This window comes from Gadus chalcogrammus, chromosome 14 (genome assembly GCF_026213295.1).
Source record: "Gadus chalcogrammus isolate NIFS_2021 chromosome 14, NIFS_Gcha_1.0, whole genome shotgun sequence".
Lineage (NCBI taxonomy): Eukaryota > Metazoa > Chordata > Actinopteri > Gadiformes > Gadidae > Gadus > Gadus chalcogrammus.
The window spans coordinates 18,306,605-18,319,026 of NC_079425.1; the positions used below are offsets into that span (position 1 = coordinate 18,306,605).

General features: G+C 43.0%; 2 protein-coding genes and 1 non-coding gene across 3 annotated transcripts in view; 1 reads left to right on the forward strand and 2 right to left on the reverse strand.

Moving 5' to 3' along the window:
• LOC130403881 (FERM domain-containing protein 5-like) overlaps window positions 1-1,137 on the reverse strand; it is a 66,974-nt gene extending 65,837 nt beyond the window's left edge. Inside the window, exon 1 of the mRNA XM_056608404.1 lies at window positions 362-1,137. The gene's annotated coding sequence lies outside the window, so the exon portion shown is untranslated. The remainder of the gene's footprint in view (window positions 1-361) is intronic.
• Window positions 1,138-1,182: 45 nt separating this feature from the next.
• Window positions 1,183-1,254, reverse strand: trnah-gug (transfer RNA histidin (anticodon GUG)). The gene has a single exon. It is a non-coding gene; the product is annotated as a tRNA-His (tRNA).
• Window positions 1,255-1,581: 327 nt separating this feature from the next.
• On the forward strand, window positions 1,582-7,331 carry cry5 (cryptochrome circadian regulator 5). The gene is made up of 11 exons (XM_056607604.1): window positions 1,582-1,694; window positions 2,002-2,221; window positions 2,714-2,908; window positions 3,323-3,441; window positions 3,809-3,966; window positions 4,627-4,767; window positions 5,150-5,317; window positions 5,695-5,835; window positions 6,486-6,637; window positions 6,717-6,937; window positions 7,027-7,331. The coding sequence occupies exons 2-11, from the start codon at window positions 2,007-2,009 to the stop codon at window positions 7,083-7,085; spliced, it is 1,569 nt and encodes a 522-aa protein (XP_056463579.1). The 5' UTR covers window positions 1,582-1,694; window positions 2,002-2,006; the 3' UTR covers window positions 7,086-7,331.
• The last annotated feature ends 5,091 nt before the right edge of the window (window positions 7,332-12,422 follow it).

Consider the following 12,422-nt stretch of genomic DNA (forward strand, 5'->3'; position numbering starts at 1 on the left):
CGTGCGCGACGGTGCTGGCTGTGCATCGTTCCATACAAGTGCGGGGCTCTCTCTCACACACATACACACACGCACGCACACGCACTTACACACACACATACACAGTGACACGCGCACACAAACACACACACACACACACACACACACACACACACACACACACACACACACACACACACACACACACACACACACACACACACACACACACACACACACACACACACACACACACACAAACAGTCAGTCAAGGGCTCTCGCACAGACAGTACGTTTCCCTACTCCATGAGAATGAATACACACTGTTGCCTGGTCGGTCCAAACTGTTGGTTTCGTCAGACATTTATTGCAGCCTTCTCACCGAGAGCCACTCGCGGCAGCAGGACCGTCTGGGCGGAGCGCACCGTGAGTGGCGTGCGCGTCGTCCAACGGCGTGCGAAACGCAGAGAGAATCTCTCACGCCATCATTCAGTCCGTCGCCCACATGTTGGAAATCCCTTGGATCGTCGTCACCTGGTGGCGGTGTGTGATGTAATGTCCGTCATGCTATGAAGCTGTTCATTGATTAAAAGTGCTGCTTATTTGGAAATTCTGCTAATTAGGCCTTCGTTTGGGAGATGGAGTCGTTTGCTGGATCCTAAAAAACAGCTATTTTACTGATTTCCTTCAAATATATTAATCGGATCTAGGACTCTCCCTGTGGAAGCTGGCTGAAGATAAGCAGTTTGTTCAACGTTGTTGGACCACCAAACAGAACATTTCTGCCTGAAACAAGTAAAGCAGAGGAAAACCCAACCACGCGTTTGGTGAAAAGTACCCAACTTCGTGGGAGGCTATCGACGACTCCTTTCGTTGTAGAATAGCTCCGTCTGGTGGCGTCCTATTGTATTGTATTTGTTGGCGGTCCCACTTTACTTATTTTTTGGGGCTTGTAATATCAAAATGCTTATAATAACACATATCGTTTCGCAACAAGATACGCGCTTTATTCGGACAAATACGAATACCCCGTAAACCAGATATACTTCTTCGAAAAATAAAGTTCCGTTAAATCGGCAAATGCCATAGCTCTACTCCCTATTGACATAATAGATTCGACAATCAGCGAAGGATATAAAGGTTTCGTATATATTTCCACCAAATAATAACCAAGAATTTAACTGGCGAAAAAAAATGAATCAATGCCGTGACCCGGATTCGAACCGGGGTTGCTGCGGCCACAACGCAGAGTACTAACCACTATACGATCACGGCGAGCTACGATGGGCTCTGGGTACAAGACCGCTCTATAGTGATTAATATACTATAGAATTGTCCGGTTCGATCCCTGTTTGCTTTTTTTTTAATTGCATATCGACTGTTTCCTGCGTGCTTGTTTCGAATGGGTACAAATATTCTTGCTATTGTTTTATTTAAAGGATTTTTTTCCCGTCATATTATTAACAGTTTTCAACCATCTCGAACAGTGTTGACATCTGGTGGTGAAGATCCATAAGTGGGCGTGGAGCTTGTGATTCCAGCCAATCGTTAGGCTAGGTTTGGTCTGTTTTTCTCTCTTATTGGCTGAAGCGATTTTACGTTTACGTGGTGTCATTTTGCAACGTATAGGTAGCGGGTTACAAAAGAGTGTTTCTTATACAACTCACTGAAACGTGTTGTCGTAGCGCCTTTGATATTTTTTGCAAGCTTTTCGGGTAAGTTATTGTTAACAGTCATGCAGATATCGCCAAACTATGTCTATGTGTTTTTTTATTAAGTCATTGCATCGTGAATGGGCATGTGCTGTGCCCTTTGTGTTTAACTAACATTTCTAACCAAGATAGTATAAACCAGTGCCACACTGGTTGGTTGATATAATAACAATACAGAACATTGTAAGATACAACTTTGACGATAATTTAGTGTTTTTTTATACAACACACAGGTTGCTCTAACATTACATTGAAGTATAAACTTTGTTAATTTGCTTTACTTATATTTTAAATGATATTTAAATTGAAGCTGGGATGGCGCATGTATGCATCCACTGGTTCCGAAAGGGACTCCGTCTCCACGACAATCCCGCCCTGATGTCGGCTCTGAGGGGATGTAAGGAGATCTATCCTCTGTTCATCCTGGACCCCTGCATCCACAACAAAGAGAGCATGGGGGTCAACCCCTGGAGGTTCCTCATGGGGTCCCTCCAGGACCTCGACGGCAGTCTGAGGAAACTCAACTTAAGGTAGGGTGCAGGAGTAATCATACTTTATATTTGATAACGGGCACAAGATACAGAAATGGTATGCGTACTGAATAGAGCTAATGACCACATTGTGTGGCCAAAGTGTCCTGCTAGAGAAATATGTGGAAAAACATGCATCAAAACTTGAAATAACATTTTAGCACTTTCCGGCATTTTATGTGAAAAAAAATGTACAGTCGCCCTTATAATAACTTCATAATAAGACACAGCATACATAAAGACTTTAAAAATAAAAATCAAATGCTTTGAGATCTTGCCACCAAAGAACCCTCCTTCTCCTGTAAAGTGTTTGCCTCGCATAACCATGTAATTCAATTTATTAGTGACAACCGGATGCGATTTTTATCACAGCTTTTGTCATCTTTTTTTTTTGATAAGCTTTTTGGTAGGCATTGTCCACCTCCGGGCACAGTCCCACTCAATTGTCAGTTGAATCCCAGTCATAATATGAACGTTATGTTTCCCTTCCAGGCTTTTTGTGGTGAGGGGCAAGCCGCAGGACATCCTCCCCCAGCTCTTCCAGAAGTGGGGCGTATCGCGGATGACCTATGAGTACGATACAGAGCCCTACAGCCGCAGCAGGGACCTGAAGGTGTCCGAGCTGGCCAAGGAGCACGGCGTGGAGGTCGTCTACAAGATCTCCCACACGCTGCATGACGTCGACCGGTCAGTCACCCACTGGACCTCTTCCCACTATCTAGTCCGGAAAAGCAGTGTCTCTTTGGAATAGATGGACCGAGGGACTGACAATATGTTTGTACTAAAAATCTGCAAACATAGCTTTTTTTACTTAATTTTTCACTTCTAAAAAATTGTGTGACTTTGTGATTCGGATGTCTTTCACCTGTAGTTGAAAACTTATGCTGTTTGTTGTTCTTTATGTGTTCCCTCACTCCCTTTCTAAGAGCCCAATATATTTAATTTGATTTGGTTTTCAGGAAGGTTAAGTGTGTGTGTGTGTGTGTGTGTGTGTGTGTGTGTGTGTGTGTGTGTGTGTGTGTGTGTGTGTGTGTGTGTGTGTGTGTGTGTGTGTGTGTGTGTGTGTGTGTGTGTGTGTGTGTGTGTGTGTGTGTGTGTTAGGATCATCGAGGAGAACAACGGGAAGGCCCCCCTGACCTACGGCCGTTTCCAGACTGTTCTGAAGACCCTGGGACCCCCCAAGAGACCAATACCTTCTCCGACTGTTGAAAACATAAAGGGTAACAGATCAGGAAACGATTACATATATATACTGGGAGTCGAGTTCAATGTACTCACAACATGAATATACAGAAATTATTCATATTATGTAAGACTCTATACTTTATGGGTATGGTACATAGCAAGTCTTTCAAATTACATTCTACATATTTTCAATTGAAATTACAGTCAAGAAAGCTTAATACCACGGGCGGGGATATATTAAGCACACTACATACACACAGACAATTCAGACTGCAGGAATTTATCAGGAGCAGTCCTTTTTGTAGACACATACAGGAGATTATGGAAGCTTGTGTTGCCGTACCGGAATTTGGAAAAATGAAAACAGTTGGCCTGTACCTATAGAATGCTTGTCTACCTCAGATGTGAAAGCACCGTGTGTGGAGAGCCATGAGGAGCAGCAGTATGGGCTGCCCTCCCTGGAGGAGCTGGGACATGACCTGTCCTGCCTGCAGGAAGCACAGTTTCCTGGTGGAGAGGAGGAGGCTCTGAGGAGGCTGGAGGAAAGCATGGAGAGAACGGTAAGATGGGGAACCAAGGGTGGTCTCTCTAACCATGGGCGTTTAATTGAGCTATTCCAATTTATTTCAAAGGTTTTTTTAATTATTTCTTGGAACCGGGTATCAGAGTGGCTAGGGGGTTCCACTCCCAGCTGAGAGGTAGTGGGTTCAATCCCCCAATGTCTGATGAGTGTGTGAACCCCTATTTGCTCATTTACTGCCTAGTATCTGTATTTTAATTTGAGTCCCTTTTTAGATAAAATGTGTTTTTAAAATAACGAAATGGTCCAATCTGTTAAATACAATGGCGACCCCTACTGGTGAAAGTGCCACAGTTATGGAAGTGCAGTCGGAAATATGATAAATAGTAGGTTAAGATTGATAACAGAATAGATCACAACTATTGGACAAGGCAAAGTATTCAAAATATTCACAGAATGAGTTCTAAAGTTTCCTGTCATTGGAGAGTCGGTTTTACGTCAACAATGTAAATACAATGAAGAAGAACAAATGATATCCACAAAAGTTGTAATTTCACGTGACAAAATGTATGAAAGGTATTCTCCCTGTTGACCAATGGGGTTTTACGTCATAATATGATGTTGTCCAATATGGATTAACATCATAATAACATGATGTACCAATGTGGATTAAGGTCATTATATCTTCTGGTTCTTCCAGGGGTGGGTGTGCAGCTTTGAGAAGCCTCAGACCGCACCCAATTCACTCAGCCCCAGCACCACCGTCCTCAGCCCCTACCTCACCTTCGGGTGCCTGTCTGCGCGCACCTTCTGGTGGAGACTGGCTGACGTCTACCAAGGGGTGAGTGGTTCAGTGTTTTAGATTAACAGGAATTCAACATTGAAGCAAAAACAGATTTTAGTGCTACAATGGTAAAGTGTCAAAAATCAGATAAAATTTAAGGACAGCTGGATTTTGTTTCTTTCCCAAGAGCAACTTATGAGTTAGAGCACTCCAAAAACCACAACAATATTTTGTCTACATCACAACAATAGTGCTTATAATGCATAATAATATGCTTGTACTTCATGCATAACTGTAACAGTTGAATACAAAATACCAGTGAAATGGTGCAAACACCATCAAAATGCAATCGGAAAAACCATCTATGCCGTGCTCTATTTATATTTCTTATAGTATCTGAAGAGACACTAAAATGGGGACAACTGCTTTTGTTGTGCAGAAGAAGCATTCGGCTCCACCTGTGTCCCTGCACGGTCAGCTGCTGTGGAGAGAGTTCTTCTACACAGCCAGCGTAGGGGTCCCCAACTTCGACCGCATGCTGGACAACCCAGTGTGCACCCAGATCGACTGGGACACCAACCCAGAGTATCTGAGCGCCTGGAAAGAGGTAGGCTCCAGGGGCAATGATGTGGCGGTAGAGTGGAAACATGCATTGAACATTTGAAAAAAAAGAGAAATGAGTAGCTACCTTAGTAACCGACATATGGAGTGGAAAATGTATATTCACGAGTTGTTATGTTTACTGTGCAGTGTTTTGGCAAAGCATGTTAAGATTCCAATATAGCTCTGCATTTGGCTCGAAAATATTGTGTTTTTGGAGTAAAATAAGCTTTCTAATTGAAGCTTAATGATGTCTCAAGAGACAAACGTTACCTAATGAAATTCCAAATTGAATCAAGGAGTAAACATCGTGGATCCCTGTAACCACCCATTTTCTGCCTTTTTCCTCTCTTTCTCTGTCTTTGTCTTTGTCTCCCTATGAAGGCTCGTACTGGCTTCCCCTTCATCGACGCCATCATGACCCAGCTGCGGCGGGAGGGCTGGATCCACCACCTGGCGCGGCACGCCGTGGCCTGCTTCCTCACCAGGGGAGACCTCTGGATCAGCTGGGAGGAGGGCAAGAAGGTGTGTACATCCTTATTAAAGGAACCCCTTTTTTGCCTGTGTGTGCGTGTGCGTGTGTGTGTGCGCGTGTGCGTGTGCGTGCGTGCGTGCGTGCGTGCGTGCGTGCGTGCGTGCGTGCGTGCGTGCGTGCGTGCGTGCGTGCGTGCGTGCGTGCGTGCGCGCGTCTGTTTGCTTGTATTTCCTTCTTAGAGGGAAGCATATCCCTTCTTTGCACGTTATCCTGCATGTTTATCGTATACTATTTATCGTTATGCTGGGTATTTATCTCGGGTTATCTTGGGTATTTAGCTTACATTATGCAAAAATGGATGGTATTTTATAGTGGATCATTGTGTGCGTTATGCTAGATATTTATCGTACGTTCTACTGGATAATTATCGTATGTTATCTGGAATTTACTTTGTGTGTTATCCGTGAATTTTCATTGCACGTTATCATGATATTAATCTTATGTTATCCTGGACATTTATTGTACATTCTGCTAGGTATTTATCATTCGTTATGCAAGATAATTATTGAACTTTATAATGGATATTTATCATACATTATCCTGTATATTATACACAGTCATATATACTGTGTTGGGTATTGATTGTAAGTATCACGGACATTTATCACAAGTTATCCTGAATATTGCTCTTCATCCCCAGGTGTTTGAGGGGCTACTGTTGGACGGAGACTGGGCTCTGAATGCAGGGAACTGGCTGTGGCTGTCGGCCAGCGCCTTCTTCCACCAGTACTTCAGGGTCTACTCCCCCATCGCTTTTGGAAAGAAGACTGATAAACACGGAGAATACATTAAGTAAGATCTTGATAACCGATTTGAAAACCTTTTTTTAGCCTTTTTTTTTGCTCACCATAAACTCATTACTATTCTTTAGGAAATATCTACCGGTGTTGAAGAAGTTCCCTGTTGAGTACATATACGAACCATGGAAGGCACCCCTTAGTGTTCAGAAGGCGGCGGGGTGCATTGTGGGTAAAGACTACCCCTCTCCAATAGTAGAGCACGAAGTAATTAGCAAACAGAACATCCAGCGCATGAAAACATCGTATGGGAAGAGATCTCAGGGAGTCTCCGAATCGCCACAACCAATGAAAGGTAAATAAAGAGTCTGAATCTTGTTATATTAAGTCTATATTTACGTCTATTTGAAATAATTTATACCACTTTCTTTGTTTTTGTTGTAGCTGGGAAGCGCAAGGGACCGTCTGTCTTGGACATGCTGAAGAATAAGAAGAAGAAATAATATAACAATCCTGCATCTGTTCTGTTTCAGTATCACTTGTATTATATTGTCGGGGGCATAGAATTGATTATGCATAGTTCTGTTTATATGAACACATTATTAAAACAATATTTTTTTACATGCCTTCAACAATCTTTTCATCTGAATGACAAAACATGATTAGTTAATATTAGTCAACCATCCTATATCTAACGAAAGATACTGTACTACTTTTATCGTTTTGAATAATAAAAAATTGCATTGGAAGCGGAATGGTGTCGTTAGTGAGTACTAATTGTCAGCTGCCAAGGCATAATATTGATAATTATATATCAGTCGTAGAGTTCAAAGTAGCTCACAACTTGGGTTGGTGAGATTAAAATAAAGCCCACCACTGTCTCTAGAGGGCACTCTAAGATTCACAAAGGATGGTAATGTTTAAATATTTGTAACTATGCTTGAAGATCATAATGGCTCCACATAGCTCTTAATTTTAGCCAGTCATTCTTATTTTATATCACAAGGGAAACATTTTAAGGTTATATTTTATGAGGTTGTTCATCTTCTTCCATCCAATTTCTTCCATTTTTGATGAAGTGCAAGCAACCTAGTTTATCACGTTGTCTCATCTAACAAGAGACACTCATTAAAAGCACAACCAAAGATTTAAGAATACACCAGTAAATCAGAACTTTTCTAATAAGCCTATACAGAGTTTGGACCACTCTTCTCGGTTAGAAAAATTGGAAACATTTAAGATTTCATCTCCAGAAGGCAGGCCTACTTTTAACATTACATGCCGTATCTTTCTTAAAAATTCCCACACATTCTGTTCAAATGTTAAACATTTTGGCAGAATGCCTCAGAAAACAGGCCTGAATTAATAAACGGCGTCCTTTCTGCTTAATTGCAGATCAGTAGTCTGTGCAAACTAAAAATCTGTCCTATTAGCGGTAACACAAGGGCGCCAGACTAACAGCCATTATGGTCGGGCGGGGGCGGGAGGGCATATGAATATGTAGCGTCCCATATGGTAATGACTCTGTGATGACGTGTTGGACTGCGTGTCTGTATGTGTGCGGGTTTGGGAGCCTAAGACACAGAGACGTGGGCCTCAGCTGTCCTGGGAGGTCAAGTGTCTTCTGGAATGCTCTTCCTTGGCCCTGAACATGGCGTGAATAGCCCAGCAGTGATGTCACAACCTCCACAGGGGCCGTACAAAGCCAAGCAGGGTTTCCACAGAGACCCCTCAAACATCAACACCATCTATCCTGCCAACATGGGTGTGTGTGTGTGTGTGTGTGTGTGTCTGTGTGTGTGTGTGTGTGTGTGTGTGTGTGTGTGTGTGTGTGTGTGTGTGTGGGGGGGTGTGGGGGGGTGTGTGTGTGTGTGGGGGTGTGTGTGTGTGTGTGTCTGTGTGTGTGTGTGTGTGTGTGTGTGTGTGTGTCCATCCTTCTGTGTGTTTGTTTGTGCGTGTGTTGATGTTTGTCTGTGGATGTGGATGTGTGAGCTTGTTTGTATAAACTGTTTTTTATGTGTGTGTGTGTGTGTGTGTGTGTGTGTGTGTGTGTGTGTGTGTGTGTGTGTGTGTGTGTGTGTGTGTGTGTGTGTGTGTTTGAAGTGAACACTGGTTCACTTTTGAGAGAGATTGGTTTTTGAGAGATAGGCAAAGGGAGACCATAGGCACAAACCCAGTGTCGCCACGGTCCCAACATCCCATAATACCTATCTGTCCCAGGTGGGAGGTGTATCAAATGTTCGACCGGCCAGAGTCCTGACAAGCCCTGGCAGGTCCAGGGTCTTTCAAACCCTGGGCTGGCTTTACAGTTCCATGTTCCATCCGCACAGCCTTTTAATCCGTCCGTCTGTCTGTCCTACGACAGAGTGTCAGCCTCCATTTCCACTCCTCATCGTTCTGGGGTCCCTTCCGAGCTGGGCCGGAACACTTTGCGCGGTTATACTATATACGATTGATTTATGCCAGTGGATAATTCTCCATACAGGCAGCGAACGAATAACCCCATCACTATTTCTATTATGTGCTCTGATACTGCGGCATTGGACACACTTGGACACATGTTAGGTCAGTGATTCCCTACTGGGGATACTGGGGGTTCAAAATGAGTAGACATTAAAATGTGTTGCTGATCAAGTTCAGACGAAGACCGCAGAACACCTCTAACTGAAATGCAGAGGCCATAACAGTGAGGATAACGGCGCTAAATGAGGCAAGTGTTATATCCGTTCAGGGGAGAAGTGGAAGGGGTACTGATGGGGCTGTGGGGTATATAAAACAAAGACAATGGTTGGAAAACACTGTTGCCAGACCAGAGTTAACGAGCATGACTGCTTGGTTTTTAGAAACTACTCCTGTATGTGTGGGAGCAAAGTAAATAGGTACTTCCTGTCCCGACACACTGCCGCCACACTAGTCCACTTTTAAAGGTCAGGACACACAACTGGAGCCTGGTCAACGTGGCTCTTCTTCAGCACAGCACTAAGGAGGAGGTGCTGCCCCCGCGCACCAAGGATGTGTCCTCTAACTATTGTCTCCAGCTCTATGCGTCACCTCCACAGCCTTCCACAGCGTCAGTCAGGGAACACATCAGTTCTTTCAGCCGCACTGCAGTCACAGTCTAACATGTTGGCCCCTATTGTAGAGTCCCACGGCACCTGTTGTGGGACTAAAAAGGCTTTAAATGTTCAACTTGGCAGAAAATGGGCATATGCTCACATATGTGTGTGTGTGTGTGTGTGTGTGTCTACCTGTGTTTGTGTTTCTGTCTGTCTTCTTGGTGTGTGTGTGTGTGTGTGTTTGGATGTGTGTGTGTGTGTGTGTGTGTGTGTGTGTGTGTGTGTGTGTGTGTGTGTGTGTGTGTGTGTGTGTGTGTGTGTGTGTGTGTGTGTGTGTGTGTGTGCGTGTGTGTATTTGTGTTTGTGTGTATGTGTGTTTGTGTGTGTTTGTGCACATGTGTGATTTTGTGTGCGTATGTATCTGGCCTGGTAACACAGGTGGCTCCAATCTCTGTGTTGTAAATGACGAATGCAATGACTGGGAAATAGACTGTAGCTATTGGCTGCGCGCATTCTCTGCTGCAAACAGCTGTCTGTGTGTCACAGACATCGGCTAAATAGACCCATCATAACAGAGAACTTTTGAAGGGAATCTTTTAAATGTATATTTTTATTTGATATTCCCATCAAGTTTGTCAGGATTTAAATATTGGAGAGTTTGATTGGTGATTATTTTTCTTGTTGAACTAGTTAAATAACAAAATCAAATTTCCTAAAAGACACATGTTAAAAAGCCTGGTTGCTTATAGTATAGTTTTCAATGGTATTTATACATTGCATTTTTATATATTTTGTAAGTAATATACACATGATATGCACACACCATTCATTACCTCTACCATAGAGGTTATGTAGCCCCAGTTAATATTTGTTGCCCCACTAACTCTGCCAGCCGTAGACAGCGAAGGGACTGGAGGCGCTTTACAGAGCTTAATAGAGCCGATTGGAAAACAAGATGGAGAACACAGTCTAGTTCTCTGACCAAACTCATTCACACTCTGTCATGTTTAGTTACCATACTTAGTTGCATTACATACTGAAAGTGGTAAATGTTTAAAAAATATATTCAAATTAATGACCGCTGTTGGGCTTTGATTTCCCTCAGCATCCCTGGGAGAATCCAGTCTATAATGGGCACAAGGCCCCAGGGTTGGCATAGTCCCTGTGAAGACAGCCAGCAGCCGGTGGCACTTATTCAACTGCCTGTCTGTCAGATGGTTCACACAGCTATAGAGAGGGCAGAATGGATCAAACCAAGTCTGTATACGCATTAAGACTAAATCTACAAAAGCAGTTGTTAGTTGCAAGACTTTACGAATGTATTGTGTGTTTTCAAAATTTTTCCCTCAAATTTGTGTTCAGTTCAGTGACAATACCGTGAGTACAAGGCTATGGAGGCCTTCTCACTGTTGTGCAGGGCCACACATAGCATTCCAGGGACCATAGACAAAAACACTCTTGCACAATAAGATGAGATGCATTTTACCAGATTTAGCTGTGAAGTAATGTCCAGCTGCAGTCTCTTGGCAGGTAGACACAAACACTCAAACAATTAATGCAAATATGTATTGACAATTTATTTTACAAGCAATCGACAAATTCAGTGCTCTGAAATAGCGGTATCTCTGGCTGTCACTGGCATGTAGTAAGCCTTACCTGCCTATTTGTGCGCACTGTGCAATCATTGCACATGAGTGCACAGGGTCTTCCACAAGAAAAGGCAGACCTATTTCTAAAGCTAGCAAGTCACATGTTTTAGAAGAGTGGCTTTGGTGTGAGGGCGGAAGGGTGGGGGAAGATTTATTTCGTTTGATACTTTCAAAATATTTCTTACTGGTTTATCCAAATTGCCTTGCCTAGTTCAAAAAGAAAAGGCAAATAGTCCAAAGGCAGAGCTGCATTTATGGACATATCAATCTCCCCGTGAAGTAGATCTTGAAGTTTTGCTCATTGGCCGAGTACGAAGCTGAACTAAGATCTTCCACATTGAAAGAGCAACATTATGAAATATCTTGAGCACTAGACCACCACCGGAACACAAAATTGAGTTGTCAAAGCTGAATATTTTAAACTTTTCGTTACATACTATTTTCAAATATCACAATGATTCTGTCGTGATTTTCTGTCCAGGATTTGCAGGGCTTCCTTCCAATAATCTGAGATTGGAATCCAGAAACACCTAGTATTAAAACAAATTTGACAAATTTTGAAAAACCGTTTGTTCTGGTTTATTGCAAAAATAAATGGTCACCGTTTCGTCAAACTTCAGATGGAACCTTTTGGCAATCCCATAACTCTCTTAGAGAAGATGTTTATCCTTTGTCCGGACGAACATAAGTACAAAATAGCTTGACATTTCCTTCATTTATCATGAATTCAGACAGCATAGTGATGGGAGGGAATAGTATGGACGGGCGCTAGGGAATAAAACCCCCTGACCCTGGCAAAAGCTGTACCGGTCGGGCCAGAACGTACCAGGGGCCGCCTTGTGTAAACTACCAGTCACTGGACTGCCACTGAACTGCCTCTAAACACTCCGCAAACAGGTTGTGTCACATAAAAATAGTGGTCATTTTAAGCAAACATGTTACAAAATATTATGATGGATGATGAAAATACGTTAATTAAAATAGCCACACAGCAAGCACACACACGTGTGTAATTTGATGAGCGACTATCTGATGCAACACAAGAGGAAATTCGGATTGCCGTCTTTGAACTTTGTGATTCAGGATCGCCTCCGGGCCAGGAAACTGTAACTGATAGTAGCAGGGACTTGTTATT

Coding starts and splice junctions, on each gene's coding strand:
- cry5 (XM_056607604.1), top strand. CDS start 2,007: ATGGCGCATGTATGCATCCACTGGTTCCGAAAGGGACTCCGTCTCCAC. Junction 4,768..5,149: donor TGGCTGACGTCTACCAAGGG/GTGAGTGGTTCA, acceptor TTTGTTGTGCAG/AAGAAGCATTCGGCTCCACC. Junction 5,318..5,694: donor ATCTGAGCGCCTGGAAAGAG/GTAGGCTCCAGG, acceptor CTCCCTATGAAG/GCTCGTACTGGCTTCCCCTT.